A 14,737-nucleotide genomic window follows, 5' to 3' on the forward strand; every position below is an offset into this window, starting at 1 on the left:
TCAGATTACATAGCTAGTGACAGATCTTTTTTAACCATTACTTAGGTTTTTTATTGATTTATCAAATATTGTTAAATCAGGTTTTTTCTGTGGATATTGACGGCTCGAATGTTCGGCAAGTCCTTAACGTATCTGTTGACTCACCTGAAAACTTGGCAGTCGACTGGATCAGCAATAAACTTTATGTGGTGGAAACAAGCATCAACAGAATTGATATGGTGGATCTTGATGGGCAAAATCGGATCACACTAATAGCAGAAGATTTGGGAAACCCAAGGGGAATAGCAGTTGATCCAACTGTTGGGTGAGTTTCACTTTTGCCAGTCGAAGACTTTAGGGGACCGGTAAGACAAATGTGAATTGCTTGGGGGCTCTTGGCAGTGAGACTTGTGGATTTTCTATGATCCTCTTCTAAGGAATGAAACTGTGCATTTTTTAGTGTTTTTCGCCTGTTTTACATTTGCGCCTAATTTTTTTTAAAATTTACGCCTTTTTTAAAACTCTATTTTATATGCCTTTGCTTATTTTTGTTATGTTCGTCATTGTGGTCTGGTTTGGGGTTTCCAGATGCTTTTGGCTGATTTATCAATTGCAATTTTTTTAAAAGTCACAACATTTTTTGTGCAAAAATACGTATGTTTTCCCCTGGAGTAATCTTATGTACGGCTGAAAATTTTGCGACATCGCAGTGGAATTTCTGGGTTTTTTTTTCTCTAAAAAGTCACAAACAAAAGGTTAAAGACAAAAATAACAGTTTTGATTTTGCATAAAATTCATTAATTGCATGTGCCATTTTGAAGAATTTGGCACATAAAACATCAACAAATACCACAAGACAAAAGGGTTGCCAACCCCCTTCTACCTGCCTTCTAATGGTCCATCATATGTAATAAGTATACACTTAAAGATAACATGAAAGTAATTTCCTGTAGGAAGAACAGCTCTGGAGAACAAAATGCTGCTATAACAATAAGCATGTTGTGCAGACAAACAGAACATTTACTTTGTTTTATCTGCAGGTACTTATTCTTTTCTGATTGGGATAGTGTATCTGGAGATCCTAAATTGGAAAGGGCGTTTATGGATGGCACAAATCGTCATGATTTAATTAAAACCAAACTTGGCTGGCCGGCTGGGATCACCCTGGACATTGTTTCCAAGAGGTTGTACTGGGCTGATAGCCGCTACGACTACATTGAAACTGTGACCTATGATGGTCTCCAAAGGTACTTTGGGCAGAACTTCATTTTGCTATTTATTTATTAATTTAAATAATTATTGACTAAGATCTTATATTAGTCCCATTTCTTTGTGAGACTGTCCTGCAATCAGTGCTTCAGTGAGACGTGTCAGGGCCCCAAGAAACTGCTTCTTGGTACCAACTAGCACAGCCATGATATCGCTTGGGTTGGGTCATCATTAGAGAATTCCTTATCACTATAAATGTTTGCAATTTGTTACAGGAAAACAATAGTACATGGAGGAGATATTATTCCACATCCGTATGGAATTAGTATCTTTGAACATTTTGTGTATTTTACCGACTGGACAAAACTTGCTGTGCTGAAGGTGAACAAATTTACAGACACTACAACCCAAACTGTGTTTAGTTCCTCATTAAGACCCTATGGAGTCACCATTTATCATTCGTCCCGCCAGCCGTACGGTAAGGCTGTCTCCACTTTTTTTCTACCTAAAATGTATCTCTCTCGATCTGGAATATCTATCTATTAGCTTTCTGTAAATCTATGTAATTATCTATCTATCTATCTATCTATCTATCTATCTATCTATCTATCTATCTATCTATCTATCTCATATCTATCTATCTATCTATCTATCTATCCTCTATCTATCTATCTATCTATCTATCTATCTATCTATCCTCTATCCTCTATCTATCTATCTATCTATCTATCCTCTATCTATCTATCTATCTATCTATCTATCTATCTATCTATCTATCTATCTATCCTCTATCTATCTATCCTCTATCTATCTATCATCTATCTATCTATCTATCTATCTATCTATCTATCTATCTAGCTATCTAGCTATTATGTATCTATCTATTATGTATCTATCTATTATGTATCTATCTCATATCTATGTATCTGTGTTACTGTATGTATGTATCTATCAGTCAACAATGTGGTAATGATAAACCTAAATTACATTGTATACTAAAGTCCCCCATGGGATGTCACCCAGCTTTCCTAGAGTCCTGACTGACAGATCAGCTTAGTTATCTAACAATATTGGATCAGTGAATAATATTTAGACAGAAATATTTTTGTCTGTTCTAGAGATGCGCGAATCGATACGAATTGAATTGTTGTAAAATTTTTGGAATTCACTGAAACCGGAGAATTTGAACATTCTGCAATTTTTTTGCCCCATGAAGCACCTGAAATGTCTGCTGCCATTTTACACATTGCAGAAAATAGCATTAGCAAGAGAAGGATCACATGACCAAATGACAGGCTTCCCTATAATGCTTTACAGCTACCACATTGCATGCTGTCATAGCCTGTATAAAAGCATAGGCAGGGAATGCAGCAGCCGTTTTGTGCTTTGAATACTAAGAGAGCATCACAGCTCACGGCTTAAATATATAGAGATAAGGAGAAGAATCCATAAAACACTGAATAAACCGGGCACATAGTGTGCGACAGCACAGAGTGAAGAAGATTAATGTGTGAGGAAATAAGAATAGTGTCATACACGTTTTTCATGGCAATTAGAAGGACTGTCGATTCACTGCAAATCAAATTTCTTCAAAAAATTCAGCGAAACTGGTAAATTCAGATTTCAAAAAGATTTGCTGATCTGTAGTCTGATCCTCTTGGATTGTAAAAAGGGTCCTATTTAAAAAAGAGTGATGTTTTGGGATCCATTTCCGGTGGAAGGGTGGGGCATAGAACGTTACTTGAAATCCCTAGTTTCAATGTAAGGAAGTAGATCAAGTTCATTTACTTCTATCTTAACCTGTTTAGTTCACTTTTCACAACCCATTTTGTGCAATTTATTATCATAAGAAAGCAGATAGTAAATTGATGATATTCATGTACAATTCATGTGGTTTATCTAGTGCGGAACCCTTGTGGAATCAATAATGGAGGGTGCGAGCAGATTTGTGTCCTCAGTCACAGGACTGACAACGATGGCCTCGGTTATCGATGCCGCTGTCGACTTGGCTTTGATTTACATCAAGATGGACGGCGTTGTGTTGGTAAGAAAACGGTCCCTTTATGCCATCCTGTTGAAGATATATTAAGAAATATGGATACCTCTGGGGCTTTTTTTTCACTTGATTGATTTATAAACATGTGAAATTTACGCTGAATTTTGTGTACATATATCAGTTGAGAGGAGCTGAGAAAAAGACAGTTACAAGAGTTACAAATCTGTGGTGAGAATGAGCTCACTGATGAATTCTCAGTTAACTCATTGTTTGCAAGAAAATAAAAATGCAAACTGTTTTTCAACATGAAATAAATTCAGTTAAATAAATAAAAAATATCCCCAAAGGTGCACATATCCTTTCAATAACATTTTGAACTGAAAACACTGATATTTATCACTGAAATAGTATATAATTAAACAAAACCCCTCTAAATACTGTTACAGTGTGAATGGAACAGTTCTATAGGTGTTAGGCCATGTTCACATGCAGCGTTTTTGCAGCTTTTTTTATATAATTACATGTAACGTTTTTTCACCCATAGAAAGCAGTGAGAAAGTGGAAAAAGGTTGCAAAAAATGCAACAAACCTTTTTTCGTGCCGTTTTTCCAAAATGTTTTTGGTACTGTAGACAAAGCAAACATGTAATCTGCACTCAAAAACCCTGCAAAAAATGCTACAAAAAGGCGGTGATATCATCGTGACGCCCCCCCTGGGGCCGTGGGGTAATCAGTAGCTGGGCCGGTTCTTTTTGGGGTAATCACGTTGGCAGTGACCCGGTCCGTGGCCCAGGGCGGTCAATAATTAAAGAAAAGGGGAATAAAGTTTTGGGCAAAAAAGTTTGTGACGCCACCCGTGGTATGCGGCTATAGGTGGCCGCCGCTGCTGTTCAGATCCTCTGAGGCTGTTGGTGACGCATCAAAGATGGGTCAGCTCTCCTCGGGTAGAGCTAGGCCTCAGGGCAGTTAAATGGGAGGATTTAGGATATTTGTGTTGTGGTGGAAGGACGCAGCAATTAAGTGAAGGACACAGCGGGGTGCAGTCTTCAAGTGTTTACTCACAGTTATTAAGATGCTCCAGGTTACAACTGCCAGATTATAACCACCCACCGAGTCCTGTGTCCTCCGGGGAAGTGATCCAGCCAACTCTCAGATAACTTGGGTGCACTTGATCGGGACCCCCTTCTTGTGTACCTTTCCCGGGTCGTCTCTCTCTGGCTGGCTCTTACCCTCCTGCCCTGCGCCTCACACACAGTGTCCCGAGCCAGTGGCTGCGGGCCTTGCTGGGCGATGTCTTTTCTGTCTCCTTGGTCCTATATGGCCACCTTTTCAGCGAACGTGTGTGGTGTTTGGCTATGGCACGTGAAGATACTGCAACCTCCGGTTTGCTAGCTGAGTCTTGTGGTCTTCCACTAGTCTGGGGCCGCTCCCCTACTGCGGCCTGATCCCTTCACGGTCAGTGTAAACTCGGGCACACGGGTGGACTCCGCACTTCCCGTGCCCCTAGGATCCTCTCTCTCTCTGGAGCCCTCTGCACTGCTCCGGTCTTCTCTCCTCACTCTCCCACTGGGCCTCTCTGACTGGGCCCCTCTCCTCCACGGTCCTCACTCACTGAACTCCTGCTCCAAGGACTGGAACCAGGAATGCCCCCTTCTAGATGTTTCTACCCTTCTTTTATACTCTTCCTTCAGTGCTCCCCTAAACTACTTCCTCCACCCACCTCCTCTACTTAGTTCCACCCTCCAAACAGGGAATGGGTCTGTGCTCTCCCTTAGGAGCAATCTGGACCTTCCCTAATGGAGTGGTGTAGTGTTGGATGTGAGTATGTGGGTCCCAGGTAGTGCTCCCTCCTTACCTGATAGTGGGGTACCACACCTCTGGATGAGATGCAGTACCTCTGTGGCTGCTGGACCCGCAGGGGCGCCACAATCGCAGAACGGGTATTTTGAACACAGTGTTTTTACTACCAAGAAAGCAGGTTTTGGCAGCAAAAGAAAAAAAAAAACGCTGCATGTAGATGACGCGCCCCCTGGGCCGTGGGGTACCCGGTGCCGGGCCAGTGGAAGCTGGGGAAATGTCACAGTGGCGGTGACCTGGTCCATGACCCAGGGCGGTCAATAAAAGGGGTTATGGATAGGGGATTTATAGTGATTGTATAAAGTTCGTGACGCCACCTGTGGAATGCGGCTAAAGGGAGCCCCCGCTGCGGAGCAGGTCCTCTGGAGCTGATGTTACTGCAGCAGGGATGGTGTGGCTCTCCACAGGAAGAGCTAGCTCCAGGGCAGTGTAGATGTTGTAGGTTGTGCTGGGCGTTGTAGTGCAGGGGTAGATGGCGCAGCAATAATCAGTCCACAACTTAATGGCAGTTTACTCTTGTCTTTACTGGTGGTGATTAGACAAGCCGGGACTAGGGTACTGGCTAGAAGTGGAAGTCCGGGCAGCTTGGAAGCAAGTAAAGAATCCTCCTCGCCAGGTGAAGTTGGAGGCCTTCCCTTTCCACTAAACTCTTTGGCCCTGCTGCTTGTAGCTGTGCGGTGGCCCTCGTCCCTGAGTGTAACGTTTCTGTGCTCACCCGTATGGCAGGCAGCTCGGGCCTTGCTGGTGCATCGCTCCCACGTGGCGGTGCTGGGCCCTCTGTGCTGCTGAGCCTCTGGGCGTCTGATGGGGTCAGGAGACCTGCAGTCTCCTACCCTCCGGTTTCTGCTGCTTCCAAACACAGCCTCGGGCTCCGGTGTCCGGTTCTCTGTGTTTGCTCCTTCTGGGGTGAGCTGCCGCGCAGCTCCAGTCCCCAGCTCCTCTCTCCTCGACGTCCTGACTTCAACTCCTCACACTAAGACTAACTAACCCCGCCCCCAAATACCAGTTGCCAAGGGGAGGAACTCCCCTTGCTGGTCTGGAGCCAGGAAAGTGTTGCATGTTTAGTATACCTGACTAGGGGATCCCTGCTTGCTTCCAGGCATGGCATTACCTCTTTTGAGGGACACAATGCACTGTGGCAACCGGACCCCTGGGGTGCCACATGAACGTAGACTTAGCATTTGTATAACTGTACATGTGAACAGACAGTATGCAGACGGCTGAGGGCCACACAGAATGGTATATTTTATCGCTTCCACTCTGCAGCTCAATGTATCATTGTATTTTTTGTCACCGTGGTGTTTTTCTCACAAGATCAGACACTCGTACAATGAAAGACATCATTCAGATTTCTTTATGTTACAACATACATGTGCATCTCAAAGTGCAGATACAGACTTTTTTGTCTTTTATAAAGGCTGAGATTTTTCCATAAAACCTTGTACTTACAGGATAATACTTCTTTTCTCTTTGTATCTATATAATTCAATCACTGACCCCAGCAGGGGTGTAACTATAGGGAGTGGAGTAACTTGTCCCTCTAGGACCTCAATGAAAAATCTCCAACAGCGTTCCCAACTATCACTGGTCTTTGGGGCTCGTGCACATGACCGTAAAAATCGGATGAGTGCTATCCGTCATTTTGCTGGATGGCACTCTTCTGCATGTTATTCATGCACATGGCCAATTTTTTTACTGAGTCGATCCGAAGAAAAAATTGCAGCATGTCCGAATTGCATCTGATTATGTCTATGGGTCGGTGGAAAAATTTGACCTCACTCGGATGACATCTGAGTTCAGTCCGATTTTCACGGATTGATCGAATGGAGAATATGAGGAATCTTTTTTTCTTCTCCACATCTGAGAAAATTGGATCACACTCTGAGCAATCTTTTTGATCAAATTCTTATCAGAGTATGATTAGCATAATTGGACCGATTTTCTAGTGTGATCCTAGCCTTAATAGAATTTGATCTTTTCATGTGGGACAACGGAACTATTTGGGCTCCCCCAAGGCTCCACGGCCCAGGTGCACCTGCAACCCCTGCACCCACTAGAGTTATACCACTGACTACAGAGGGGTTCCGAGGAAGACCTCAGTGCTGTAAGGGACCTAATCAAAACATCATAGTAAATGGTGACCCTGTTAGAGACTTTGCATTGGGGCCCTCAAAGCTTCAAATTTGTCTTCTGATTTTCAGCATGTTTTTAGCCACTGTGGGGTTTCTACTAACTTGGGTGCGTCGGGAGGCAAACAGGAAGCATTTTCCTTTAAATGTCCATGTCGGTTTATTACTTCATAAACCAGGCAAAAGCAAAAGGAATACAAACATCTTTAGTACAGGCAAAAACAAAGTAAATAATCCTTAAGGCAAAGTCTTTGGTTAGCCAGTCCTGTGGGCACACAGGCTGGATATCATCCAGTTCACTGGCTCAGTTGGGAGACCACAACACACAGGAGACCTTCTCTCTCCAAACACACAGACCATGTGCCAGACAACGGCCTCCATTTTATAGCTTAACAACACCCAGAGGTGAGATATGTGGGTAGCTAGACCCGCCCATCTCTCCAACTACCCGTAACCCGGTCCCAGGTGCACCAAACAGTCCTCTTAGTGCTTACGTGCACTAGAGCAACATTCCGGGTTACATCACAGAGGTCAGCCATCTCTGTGATACATACCTCTCATCAACTGTGTCCGTTTGCCACCTTGCACCACTAAAAATTGCATTTCTGCCAACAGTCCCGAATTTGGTGGGAGTGTCCTGATACAGGTCTGGCAAATTTGGCTCCACCCACAAATAAAAAAATAGACAAGATTTTAGAAAACTCTTCCCAAACGTAGGCTGATCCGGTTGTTTGGAGACATTCCAGGGTGGGACTGGGGGTTGGGGAAAAAAACCTTCCTAAACTACTGTACCAACAGTAAATGTAAAGTATAAAACTTTCTAGATCTGTGTGTGAGTTGAGATAATAATTTTAATAGTAAAATACTTGGAATATTGCAAAAATAAGTACTCCCCCAGTGTATAATGAAAATTCTGACATTTATTTGCAGGAGTTCAGAAGTTTCTACTTTTCTCCTCACAACTTGCCGTCCGTGGAATTCCCTTCAACCTCTCCACCCAGGAAGACGTCATCATTCCTATCACCGGGGTCCCCTCCTATTTTGTTGGAATAGATTTTGATGCTCAAGATAACAGCATATTTTATTCTGATACTGTAAAAGACATGATCTACAAGCAAAAAGTAGATGGGACAGGTAAAATTAATAATGATAAATGTGGGGGGTGAACATGACAATGTTGTGCCTTCATATGGCTTGTTGAGAACTTGAGATTGATTAGCTGGGAAGGGAAGTGCTGCAATGGAGTCGTACTATGGAAAAACGTCTCATCTCTACGAACACAATTTGTTGGAGAACTAAAAACTCAAAAAGTTAAGAGAGGGAAATCAGAAAAGAAAGCGACAGTGATATCACTAGGGTCTTAAAAGATTGTCTCTTGATATACAGGATGACTGCTACCATTACCATTACATAGAAAATAACTAATATTACCATACCTCTACACACAATAAAACACTATTAAAGGGGTTATCTGAAGATTGGAAATTAACCCCTATTCATAGGATAGGGGATAACTTCCCGACCGTTGGGACTCCCACTGATCTCGAAAAGTGGGGCTCTGGAGTGCCCTGTGTGAATGGTACGGTGGTCGATCATGCTACATTCATTCTTATGGGAGTGCTGAAGACCAGTCGAGCTCAGCACTCTATCTCTGGCGGTCCCTTTAATAATGAATGCACATAATCGACCACCGTTCCATTCATAGGAGGTACTTCAGAGCCCCGAATTTTGGAATCTGTGTGGGTCCATGTGGCTGGATTCCCTGCGATCAGGAAGTTATCCTTTTTTCTATTGATAGGGAATGATTTCCAAACTTAAGAATACTCCTTTAAAAAACGATATCCCCCCCCCCATACAGTGACCATATAGTGGTAGATACCAGTCCTGCCATACATGTAAGTGATTACAGTATAGTTATATACGGTATGGTGGTTTATAGATGACGTTCTTTCTGATTGGTGTCGTTCACTTTACTTTGATCTGTGATAATTTGTTTTTACTCGACAACCCCTTTAAGCCATACAACCTATTTTATAGCCTTATACTCTATAAAAGTATGAGGGATTGATATGATACAGTGTCTTCAGTCCTGCAGCTGATATCTGGCTGTTATTTGTAATTTCTTATAGGAATTAGGAAGCTCTGGTCAAATGATCCTTTTAGTCCGATAAACATATCAATGTCAAACAAGACATTTAAGATAAAGCTGAGTGTGAAGGCTGAGGAATGTCTGCGGGAGGCGCCCTCAGTGCAGGCCCGTGCCAGTTCATGAGGGGTATGTTGCCTGTCTGTGAGGAGGCACGCTGGTTCAGCTTGCTTGTCTTATTAGTCCATACCAACGGCTCTGATTAGGAAAAGTCAAAAAAGCAAAATATGTTTACAAGGAATTTGGCAAATGTTTTAACACCAACATTACAAAGGTCCAAGTTGATAGAAATTTCACTGCAAAATTCACTGTTATATATCTGATACAACTTATCTGCCCTGATACATTGTAGCAAACTGTCAGGCCTGGGGAGAGATTTGTGGTGTTGATCCATGTAGGATTTCATCATTACCTGTGAGAAGTATTAGAACTGTACATGTATTTGTCCTCTGGATATAAACTTTGTTGTTTTCAATGAATGACAACAAAGAGCTTAAAGGGGTTGTCCAGGGAAACAAGTTATTACCTATCAACACAATAAGTGATAACTCATTGATCGGTGGTTTCCGACTGCTATGATTCGCACCAATAGGCAGAATAAGGGAATTTTTATCTCCATAAGAACGGAGCAGTGGAGAACATGCTCAACCACCACTCTCTACTCATCCTCCATGGGGCTGCTGAGCTCTACACACAGCTTTTTTTGGAAGCCCCATAGAGAAGGAATGGAGCAGCGTCTAGCATCCCACCTTCTGCTCCATTTGTAACGAGTGCTCCATCAGTGATAAAAATTCCAGTGGTCGGACACCAACTGATTAGTAAGTTTATCACCTATCCTTTGGATAGGTGATCATTTGTTTTTACTGGACAAGCCCTTTAAATATGTGTTAATGGAATTTTAAAAACTTTTGGAAAACCCCCAGTAGGAGCTACATATGGATAAAAAAATAAAAGCACGTAGTCGGCTTCCACAACTCCCAACGATCCTGCCCTAACAATTCCACGGGCTCCTGACTCTCTTCTTTTACTTAGAGGCAGCGATACTTGTGACTGCAACAGTCAATCACTGGCCAGTAACACAGACAATTACTATAGAGTATATAAATTCTATAAAAGAGTGTAAGGATGGTAAAGTTTTTTGGAGCTTAAAGGACCACCGCTGTTTTCCAATAGGGCATTTAAAAGCCTTGTTGTTGGGATCGATGGAGGTCCCAGTGGTCAGGCTCTTATCAATCTGCAACTGTCCTGTTGGGAGGTGATATCTATGTTTGAAATAGCCATTTAAAAAGTAATACTGTATGTAAGTCAGTACCTGTAGAGAATGATTACCACCTATTTATTCTTAGGTTTTGCTTCTTGTATCCTTTTTAGCACAGTTCTAGTTATGGAAGAGCTGTGATATGTGACTACAGCTTAGCCACACTGCCTACAGGTAGTCTGAGGTAGTCTGAGACACGCCCCCTGCCTCATCACTGGTTCAGTCGGCTGCTTTCTCCCTCCCTCTGCAGCTCTCCCTCTTTTTTATTGGCTGTTGTGTAAAGCACAAGTCCATCACCAGAACGTTAGTGAATGTGGAGCTGATTTCTACTGCTCAATGAGAGACTGATTATAAAGTAGAGAGTAATACATTACTAGTGAGAAAAAGGTAATCCGGATACTAGTGCACATGTACTGAGGGAAGCGGACCTCACATGGACTCAGGGTGTTAGTTTATGCGCTAGTTCATACAGACCGCAGGCCCAAGTGAAAAAAAAATCCCAGCATGTGCTAGTCTGGTCCGATTTATGGACAGGAATAGTGCATGTAAATAGTAGACAGATCCTACACTCTTAAATGTTGTTTTAATGTTTTTTATTTTTGTCACCTGTCAAAAAATGTCATATGAACCACCACATGGATGAAAAATGTCTGTTTTATTCTGGATATAAAATGGACAATTTCTCATTAGCCCGTGTGATCTTAGTCTTAGAGGGAATCAGTATGATCATGTTATCTTTTTTATTAAAAAAAATAAAGTAAAAAAAACGAATTAATGTTTTCATCTTCAAAGTAGCTGCCTAGTAATGTCCAGTGATAGAGCAATAGATGTTCGAAGATTGCACTTACAGGGCACAGCAGTGCTGTATATAGTAAGGGGATGTGTGCTGTGGCATAACAGTAGCTCATACCCCCAATTCAGAATCTCTCAACAACGCCCAAAATTATCACTGGTCTTTAATGGGGTATTCTCATCTACATAAATGGGTACATTTACAAATTCCTTTTCAACACAAGCAACTTTACATCTTGCTTCGAAAGCAAGGTGGCTGGATCTGGTCATGTTCAATGTCCCTGCACATTGAACTGCAGAGGCAGCATTGGAGAGCACACAGTTTAGACCAGCGGCTCAGCCATGCTACTGGCCAGAACTGTCAATCTTCAGGAGCGCCTGCCCCCAGCCCTCAGGAAGGGAAGAGGCTGGGGAGCGGTGCAGTCCTGAAGATAGAAAATGAGAACAACCAAAAGGGACCTTTAGGGTATGTTAAAGCTTCAAGGCCTGAGTGAGATTGCAATTCCTGCACCCGCTATAATTATGCCCCATAGGGGGACATAGGGTGCACAATTGTGTACAATATTAGGAAGAGCAGCAGGAAAACCACTGGGCTACATCTAATCTGTGCAAGATCTGAAAGGGCTTTATAAGGTCTTCTTCTGTTTGCTTGGAATTTTTATAGGTGCTTTGTGTCACGATTCCACCGCTCTGTGTATCTTGGATGCATTGATTGACAACTCAGTCATTCAATTTGGTGCAGAGAAGAGCTGAACTGTTGGCATTTTAAGTGACAGCTCGGCCGTCGAATCTGAGTCTAGGAGGTCCCTTCAGGTGTTTCTTAGCTGAGCTGTCTAGCCCAGATAGCTGTCATTCGTAGCCTTCAGCTCTGTGTGGCTTGACCTCTGTGCTTTGTTCTCAGCATTCTTACTTTCTGATAGTTTGTTGCCGGACCCTGGACATTCCTATTGGCTACCCGTTGGTATTACCCCTTTTGCTCTGATCCGCTATCTTCCTGGTATTCTGACCTCGGACCGTTACCTGACTACACCGTTGTCTCTTTCCTCTGTATGATGTACCCTCCTGGCTCTTGACCTCAGACTCCTTGACTACCCTGACTCACGGCTTGTCCATGAGAAATGACTCAGCATCACACTTTGGTTTCCTATGAACGGATGAAATTAACCCCAGGGTATATGTGCGTAGTACATTTTGGAAAATTTGATGGTGAATGTGAGAACATTCTTAGTACAAGAAAACTAAGATGTGAGCTCCCATTAAACAATAAAGTCTCCTCGTTTCTATCAGGTAAAGAAATTCTCACGGCTAATAGAGTAGAAGGTGTGGAAGACCTGGCTTATGATTGGATTTCAAAGAATCTCTACTGGACCGACCCCAGATATAGAAGCATCAGCGTCATGAGACTTGTAGATAAGTCGAGAAGAGCGATCATTCAGAATTTAAATCAGCCTCGCTCCATCGTAGTGCACCCTGTGATGGGGTGAGTATCTGCTTCCTTTGTTTATCTGTTTCTGTTCTTCGTTCGCTGCTTGTGCTTTTTTAACCCGATCAAGAAGAGAATTAATAGAGGATGTTGCGTTTTATTTCTCATGATCCTGCATCTTTCGCTTCCAACTATTTATTTCTTCTCCGCCGCTGGCAAGTGACCATGCTCCGAGAAGACTGTAAGCCGATACGCTGCTCTGCATGAAAGGAATATGCTGACAAGTTATCGTTAGAACTTCTGCCTTTTCCCCACTTTTTTTTGTATGTTGACATGAAGCCAGAGGAGTCAGTCTTGTCCAGCTCTGTTATATTCACTTTAAAGTGCTTCTGTCTCCAGCCTGGAGATAATGTTCCACATCTTACTGGAGATAGCCGGCGGTGTCTTCCTGCTGAAATGGGATCTCTTATATTAATCTTGCATTTCTTCACTTACAAACAGAATTTGGCAATAGTTTTATTTTAATGTATTGCATTAATATTACATTAATGAAGCGCCGTACACACATCAAATTTGGTTGATCCCTTTTTGCTAGATCATAAGCATATCAGAGAATATCCCATTGCTAAGATCTGTAGCAATCAGCTGAAATCTATGGAGAAACCCAACAAGTGTCCAATTCTCCTGCAGGGAAAATGTAAGAACTACATGATTTTTAATGAAATCAACAGGTAGCCCTTGTGATGTGTCCTAATAGAATAGAGCGAAGCTTCTTAGCACATAATTGGGCCAATTCATACAGTCAGCGTCGGACTGGGATGCCAAGGGCCCAGCAGTAACCAACTCCAGGGCCCCACTTTTCAGCTACATGCAATTGTGACATTAACCTCAATCACAAATTTATATAACAAAGAACTGGGTAGATTATTGAAAGAATAAGATGCTGCCTTTGTCTGTACATAGTGATTCAGGTATATTGTGCCAAGTACTGCTCATATAAGAGGGTGGTGGCCCACCGGAGGATTCTCCTGTGGGCCAGTCCAAGCCTAGATGCATGCCCAGCAGCCAACAACAAGGTGATCTTCCTTGCTGGGGATCTATCCTAATGTGATTCATCTCCTGGGCTGAAGCCTGCTTTTATATGTGTAGGTAGGATCCTGCTGTAATTAAAACCACCACGGGCTGATGGGTGGAGTGCTCAGTCAGAGAGCCTATATATAAATAACAAAAGACTGACCCTCACAAACAGAACACTGAACAGGGGCATACTAAGAGTGGCCATCTCCATACATAACTAACAAATAAAGTTGCACTCTGTGGCGCTATAGCTTGTGAACATGAAATATATGAAATTTGAATTGCATTGCTGCTGTAGAAAATAGGAAAAAATGAAGATTTTTAGCACATAATTTGGCCAATTCATGCATTCCCAGCAGCCAACGACATGTTTACATGCTTTGGCGTTAAAAAAATATAGAATGCCACTATATGGTAGAACTGACCTGACAATATGATTTTACTGGTTATTACAAGTACGCAGATACCAGACATGTGTAGTATTTTTTTTTTTATTTAAGTGGTGAAAAAAAATGGAAATTTGTAAAAAAAATAAATAAAGAAAAATAAAAAAAATGTTGCTTGTGTCTCCATTTTCTAAGAGCTGTAACACCTTCATTTTTCAGGATAAGGGCTTACTTTGTGCACCATAAGCTGATGCTTGTACTGACACCATTTTGGGGTAGATACCTTTTGCCTTTTATTACACTGCATTGCAATGTTGCGGCAGCCCAAAAAACCCCGTAATTCTGGTGTTTTGATATTTTTCTCGTTACGGTGTTTATGAATTTATTTTATATTTTGATAAATCAGACTTTTACGAACGCATTAACACCAGATGTGTGTATTTAAATTTTTTTTTAATTACTTTATTTTTGCCGGTGTGTGTTAAA

At 42.2% G+C, this 14,737-nt stretch overlaps 1 protein-coding gene across 1 annotated transcript in view; it reads left to right on the forward strand.

Annotated features, from left to right (window-relative positions):
- The window catches only part of LRP2 (LDL receptor related protein 2), a 345,085-nt gene that overhangs the window by 167,749 nt on the left and 162,599 nt on the right, over positions 1-14,737 (forward strand). The window contains exons 12-17 of the mRNA XM_073646998.1: positions 81-304; positions 1,020-1,226; positions 1,464-1,666; positions 3,092-3,232; positions 8,100-8,303; positions 12,653-12,845. Of these exons, the coding sequence (XP_073503099.1) occupies positions 81-304; positions 1,020-1,226; positions 1,464-1,666; positions 3,092-3,232; positions 8,100-8,303; positions 12,653-12,845 (1,172 nt within the window). The remainder of the gene's footprint in view (positions 1-80; positions 305-1,019; positions 1,227-1,463; positions 1,667-3,091; positions 3,233-8,099; positions 8,304-12,652; positions 12,846-14,737) is intronic.

The sequence above is a fragment of the Phyllobates terribilis genome, unplaced genomic scaffold, assembly GCF_046119375.1.
Source record: "Phyllobates terribilis strain yellow unplaced genomic scaffold, ASM4611937v1 Scaffold_9__5_contigs__length_417890890, whole genome shotgun sequence".
Classification (NCBI taxonomy): Eukaryota; Metazoa; Chordata; class Amphibia; order Anura; family Dendrobatidae; genus Phyllobates; species Phyllobates terribilis.